Source organism: Akebia trifoliata, unplaced genomic scaffold, assembly GCF_017979445.1.
Source record: "Akebia trifoliata isolate Shusen 1 unplaced genomic scaffold, ASM1797944v1 Contig00577, whole genome shotgun sequence".
Taxonomy (NCBI): Eukaryota; Viridiplantae; Streptophyta; class Magnoliopsida; order Ranunculales; family Lardizabalaceae; genus Akebia; species Akebia trifoliata.
This window is the reverse complement of record NW_028237114.1, coordinates 52,231-58,890: the sequence shown is the minus strand read 5'-3', so window position 1 is coordinate 58,890 and position 6,660 is coordinate 52,231. Positions and strand designations below refer to the sequence as shown.

At 34.9% G+C, this 6,660-nt stretch overlaps 1 protein-coding gene across 1 annotated transcript; it reads right to left on the bottom strand.

Annotated features, from left to right (window-relative positions):
• Nucleotides 1-101: 101 nt before the first annotated feature.
• Nucleotides 102-4,618, bottom strand: LOC147381316 (beta-amyrin synthase-like). The gene is made up of 7 exons (XM_086430590.1): nt 4,253-4,618; nt 2,271-2,462; nt 2,029-2,118; nt 1,739-1,936; nt 1,501-1,585; nt 461-627; nt 102-323 (listed from the first exon to the last, which is right to left on the bottom strand). The coding sequence occupies exons 1-7, from the start codon at nt 4,463-4,465 to the stop codon at nt 102-104; spliced, it is 1,167 nt and encodes a 388-aa protein (XP_086286716.1). The 5' UTR covers nt 4,466-4,618.
• Nucleotides 4,619-6,660: the final 2,042 nt, after the last annotated feature.

Below are 6,660 nucleotides of genomic sequence, written 5' to 3'. Positions count from 1 at the left end.
TTGTTTTAATTTTGTCTTTGTTAAAATGGGTAAGCTACAATTGAACCCATAAGCCCAAACTTCTTGAGTCATCTGTTCAAAATAGTACTAAATCACAGGGTTCAATTAGAGGTGTACATGATGATGTGCATTACCTTCTCTATAGCTCCAATTGTCATATATCGACTAATCTCATCTTCGTAGTGAATGTGCTTCATTGTTACTTGTAGAGCCTTCTCTCTATATTTATTTAAGGGCCAACGCGTTAGAAAAGGCTCGACAAACACGTAAAGAGAATCCCAGATCAAGTTTTGCATTAAAGGATGTGGGACATAGAGATCCTCCTGCAATAATAATTTGACATAAAAGTTGATGTATTTACATGAATTCTGAAACTGTGCAAGCATGAGCACTCATACACACATTTATCAACACATTATTGCAATTAGGAGAACATAGAAGTGGATTAGATATAACCAACCTTAGCGCACACGTGACGTTTTTTGTTCCACTTAATTTCATGATAAGGTTGAATGTAAAGCTCTTCCCTTAATGATAAAATAAGATCTGTGATTGGACCAACGAACCTCTTCCCATATAAATATGACATGGGCATGTAAGTCAAGCGACAATAACACCACATATTTCCTGCATTTCATAGGAAGACTTGAGATAGAGGAAACATAGACAACAATATAGATTTTCACTGGAGTGTCTGTGTGCCCGAGGAATCCCAATCAAAATGAAAGAAAATTCTAAAAGACAAGTAATAATGACTATGTTGTGTGGAACTAAATGTTGGACAATAAAGAAATAACATGTGCATGGATTGAGCATAGCAAACATGAATGAATGGGAAAACAACTTGAAAGATAAAATTAGAAATGAACACATTCAAGAGTAAGACTAACAAACAGTTTTCAAACCAAAAGAAATGTAATTGAGATAATTTGGTATATAGGATAGAATTCGGATTTGATACAAATCTTACATGTGCATGGTTGAGGGTCATCAAATCTATTTTTTCGACATAAAACTCAATGGCTTTAGGCTGTCGAATTCAGAGTATTTTCACATAGTGCACGTGGCATAAGCTGAGAGGGGTTTGAGGGTCATGCAGACAGCATTCCAGCACAACTCAACCCCGGTGGTTCCTGAGACGCTAATTGGCTCAGCATAACCGAGTCAAGCTGATTTCCTGTTGGCATAGTAGTGCAGAATAGATATTTGGGACAAGCTCGGCTATTTCTTAGGCTGGACTGAGAAAGTACCCCAAGAATCTAGGAGTGATTAATCGTGTCAACCACTTTACTTCTTAAGTGGATGACTTCCTCCGTTTTGTGAATTTTTTGTTAATTAATATAACAACCTAGAAAATGATCACATTAAATTCCTTTGAATAAGGGAATGCGGTGACGTGCCTAAGGGGTGGTTAAGGAAGTTTTTGGACAAGGCTTTGATGAAGATGATGATGAGTAAACAAAATCTGATAAAACAGAGAGATGTATGTATAGTGCAAACCTGGATGCATAGGAAGAAAGGAAGGAAGAAGCCAAAACTCTGGGGGCATAGGGTTGCAGCCTGACCACTCATACACTCCAAGTATCTGCAGCAATTATTATTATTATTATTTTGCATTTGCATTTGTAAATGATTTGCAATGTAACAAGCGGAACCAATACTAAGAAAATATTGATCACATTGCAACATCCACCAACATAGGGAAATTATATTTGTAAGTATGTGTTATAGGTCTTACCGAAAGATATGTTTTACCCCATGATGGTATGGAAGTTACGCCACCACGGTCACGAATCCATTTTCGCCCTCTTGCACAAGCATTGTCTTCACCACCATCAGGCCCTTCTCCTAGTAAACGAATGCAAATGTAGTTCAGCGCCGTACCAAACATTGTGCTATGGCCCACGATATGTAATCCCCATCCTCCGTCTTCATTCTGCAAACAAATAAATATATGTGTGTTTGATAAGTATGAGTAAATATTATTTTTGACATGTAACGAAAATATGACACAAGAACCAGTTGCACCTGATGATAGTACATGTAACGAAGAATCTCCTTTTTATGTTCCACTGAAAATATAGTATCAAGCATTCCGGTGATGTATAACACGAAAACCTGCATTTTGTAACATTTTTTATTTTTTTGTTATCTATGTCAAAATGTTTAAGAAATTTACAATGAGGGAAAAAAAAAAAAAAGTCAACCCAAAAATATAATGGGTCTATAGTTGTTTCAATGTTTTAATTAGTTTAATTTAAAACGCTTACCATGGGAGGCATGAAAAATAATGGGCCCCCAATCCCGGAAGCCCAATGCCCATCACTTGTTTGCATGGCAGAAAAGAATCGGACAGCCCTCCTCAATGCAGTTGTGGTTGCATCATACGTCACATCTTCATTGTCTCCAATCTTTACTGTGGGTATACTTAGATCAAATTTATCTTTGTTCTCTTTTAACATCTGTAATGTATTTTCGAGATCATGATAAGAAATGAAGATTAGGTGTGATTCTGAAATCGGACTTAATTAATAATAGATGCTCCTCAAGGGTGTCAATGCAGTGGATCTATAATTGCCCACATCAATAAACTTGGAGTCTTTTTTTAATTAAGTTCTTAATTTATGGTTTAAACCATTGTTTTAAAACTGTGAAAAACTTGACTAGACTCAACTTGAATGTCCACTGAGTTGAAGACTCGAGAGTTAAAATCAAACCTTTCAAAATTTGGAAGTTCTTCAGTGAAGTTCCATATGGTACATTATAGACGGTAGAAAAGAGTGTCACCCCAACCAAATCCAAATTTTTCTAAGCCTTCGATAAAGTCCAAATTTTTCATTTTTATTTTTTTTCAAATCTGATTTAGACCATGAATATTAGAGGGCTGATGTTTTTTTTTATCCTTCCCAATGATGTGGCAATATGCGTAGAACCATAGATTTCCTCGAGATACAAAAAAATCAATGGTTTTGTGCACATCGAAAGGTCAGTTGAGTGTCCTTTTGAGTGTTTTTTCGGTTAGTACTGAGGTCAGCATTGTTTCAAGGAAAAAAATCTTGGGTCAATGATTGAAGAACTCTTTGTATTCAATCAGTACGGATCATTTAAGCCCCACTTAATAAAATATTAATCTATTTAAGATTTTTGAAGATTTTTTTTATGAAAATATTTGAAATACCCTTTTAAAAACTTTACGAAGTGGTTTGATCTAAAAATATACTGAGTCAAATAAAAATTTTGACCGATTTATTTGATAATTAATATTTCTGTAAAAAAATATTTTTTATTTATTAAAATTTATTCATAAATTCAATATAATTTTGTTTGACTCATATAAGTTGTCTTGCTAATTTTTGAGTTGAACTTCGATGAACATTCAAGTCAAGTTTTAAAGTGGCTTCCTAGTTCCTAGGACACTGCACTTATGTGGCAATGTGCAGATAACTACATATCCTAAATGACTTCATAGGACACTCTATTAATGTGACAATGTAGAGATAATGATAAATTTTTAAGAATAATGTTGAAGTGACCTTAAGATTGGACCTCACGTCAGGGTGTGCGATGTGAGGTCCAAGCTTGAGTCACACCAACACGACTCATTTTTAATAATACAAACTGACTAGAAAAAAAAAATTACTAAAATACACTCAACTGACGTGGAAGGTATGCATAAACACCAATTTTCCTTCTATATCTTGAGGAAAGAATCTATTGTTTTGTGCACATATCTCATCAGTTGAATTTTTTTTCCTTCTATCTTGAGAAAAATAGTCTTGACTCAAAAAGACACACAGCTAATGTGGGAATATGCACAAAATCATAGATTTTTCCTCAAGATATAAGAAAAAAAAAATCAATGGTTCTATGCACAATGACATATCAGTTTTGTTTCTTTTTTTAGTATTATTTTTTTAGTCAATTGATCATTGTTTCGAGGAAAGACCTATCGTTTATTTGTGTCTGCACACCACCACATAAACGAAGTGTTGAACATGGTGTAGTAGGAAGTCACTTGAAGACGACTCGACTTTTAAGTAGAAGAGCTGTACTAAAGTGACTGCACAATACACTGAGCTGACATAGAGGTGTCCACAGAATTGTAGATGCTTTTAACTCATATCTCAAGGAAAACTATCAATGGTTCCATACACACGTCCAAGTCAGCTCAATATCTAAAGCAGTGTCCTGCACAGTCACTTTAGCATTTTCCTAAGTTTAGAAATTTTGTATTTCTTTCTCTTTAACGTACGTGTAATCGCAAAAGAACATCCCCACAAGGCTTGACTTGAAATCGATTTCTGCGAAACTCCTCGCGAGCCTTCTCGACTTCAGCACGCTCTTCAGGTGTCCCAGCACCCGGATCAAACTCCCAAGTCTGTCTTCCAATAAAATTATTGGTGCTAAAAAGCCATGGACTATAAGGCCCACTCACACTCTCCTCCGCTATCTTAAGCTTCCACATTTATAAATTATAATCTTCCTCAATGGATCGGTTTCCTTCTCCTTTAATTAATGAAAGCTTGTATTAAAAAATAGCAAGGCTAGTCTTATTAATTTAGTGAGATTTCAAATCTTACTAAAAGTCGTTGAGCCCACCTACTGGCATTAAAAATATATGATCTGAAGACACAGGGATGTCGAGAACCAAATCCTACCAACTTTAAAAGAGAAGGAAAAAAAATTTCATGAGTGTTATGGTGGTGGATTACCCATTTGGTAATCCACTTGAGCTCAACCACGACTAGTATTATTAAAAATATTACCAAGTAAGGAGAGTGTTTTTCTAAAATAAATATCTAAGAAGTTTAGGATTTTCTTGTAGGGTGGGGCAAACTACAAATAATTTGGTAAGGTTGAAGAAATTAAAGATGGCTGATTTGGGGGAGAAGAGTTGAGGATTTTTTTTATTATTATACGTTGAAGAAAAAGCATTTAAGTCGATTTTTCACTAGTTTATGAGAGAACACCTGAGTCTAGTGGCAATGTCATCAATTTAAAAACATAGGGTGTCTCAAATCAGCCATGACCAACCTCTAGGGTAAAACTTTTTATCTTTTTTTTTATATAACTGGGCATCTCTGTAGACAACTGACCAGGCTCATATCTAGGCTTTGCCCAATCTATAGACCATGGTCTTGTCCAAGGCATAGTCATGGGACACGTTCAACTCCCACTTATTACATGCACCGAGTAAGTGAGGGTGCATTCTCGCAGGTGACCCTTGAGGGATTAATGCTCATAGTGGGATTGAACTCATGACCTACGGGCATTAACCGCTTATCGGTCCAAAATTATCATTGAGACAACCCCTCAGGGTTAAATTTTTTTATCTTAATCTTTAACCTTTAAATTAATCTACTTTAACCTTCAAATAAAAAGAATAAGATAGAAAATTCTAGAATTCTCTAAGAGGAATTAAAATCATTTTACTATAGGGTTTGCAAAGCTTGAAGATGACCAGTTTTAGAAAGAAAACATAAGGGAGACATAGTATGCTCCCTAGGTCACACCTTTGAATCTCTTATATCCATCCACATAAAAGTGGTTATATTTAACTATTGTCACATGCAGGTGATTCATACATGCGGCCTGTCAAAGCCAAAAAATAAAGAGGAAAAAAAATATGGATTTTTGTCAAAGGTTAAAAATAAGTGTATTTAGGTTACCTTTTTTTAATTTAGGAAAGAAAAAGTTAAAGAGTGCATGCCATCATCAGTTTTAAAAAATGAAAGTAAGTCAAATATTCCTGAAAATACAGAGGGTTGTCTAACACACCCAAAATATTGAAGGAAAATTAAGGGAGCATATCATCTATTTGAAAATTAGGGCTACATAAAATTATCACCAAAATGTAGAGATGTCTCTCAAATAGTGTCAAAAATTAGCAGAGGCACAAACAATGAGTGAAGATTGGAAGCAAGGTGGGGTGGGGGGGCGTTAGGGAAGAGGAGGGCTAAAGCCATCAAAGGCGCTGTTATATTAATTTGAAAACACAGGGTATCTCAGAACAATTGTGAAATTAAGAGGGATACTTAAAAGAACCATATAACTCTTCAAAATTATGGGAAAAAAAAATTTAATAATAAAAAGACAAATGCACACACTTAGAGAGAGAAGCTTTTATAATAAAATACATATATATATATATATATATATATATATATATATATTATCATTTACCTTCAAATCAAATCAAATGCACATATGTAGAGAGAGACGAGCATGTATATATATAAGTGGTGCGTATGTGGAATTTTGATGGACACAATTACTAGGCTTCTCCTTTAAAGAGCTGCCAACAGCCACCCACCCCGATGTGAACCACCAAATATGAATGGGTGTTGTCAATGTGTGCCCAAGGGCATACGTTAAAGTGTATTAAATACATCTTTGAATTCTGACGCTGAATACTCTTTATACTATGACACATGAATTTTCGTATTTAATTCACATTCCTATTTTTTCATTGCTATTTGTGATACCTCCTTGAAAATGCCACATTTCATATTTGTGATACCTTCATCGCTATTTTGAATGGGGCTGCTTGCTTCAAAGTTCTTTTCCTCTTTTTTATCCAAAAATTTCTTTTGAGGGCAGTTTCGACGATCTCAACTTAGGACACATGTTAACAAAACCCAAGATGATTTTTGTACCACA

What these genes read in the sequence shown, in the direction of transcription:
- LOC147381316 (XM_086430590.1), bottom strand. Translation starts at nt 4,465, where the DNA reads ATGTGGAAGCTTAAGATAGCGGAGGAGAGTGTGAGTGGGCCTTATAGT. An exon ending in ATGTTCTTTTGCGATTACAC is followed by an intron (nt 2,463 to 4,252) that starts GTACGTTAAAGA and finishes AATACATTACAG; the next exon opens with ATGTTAAAAGAGAACAAAGA. An exon ending in GTTACATGTACTATCATCAG is followed by an intron (nt 1,937 to 2,028) that starts GTGCAACTGGTT and finishes ATTTGTTTGCAG; the next exon opens with AATGAAGACGGAGGATGGGG.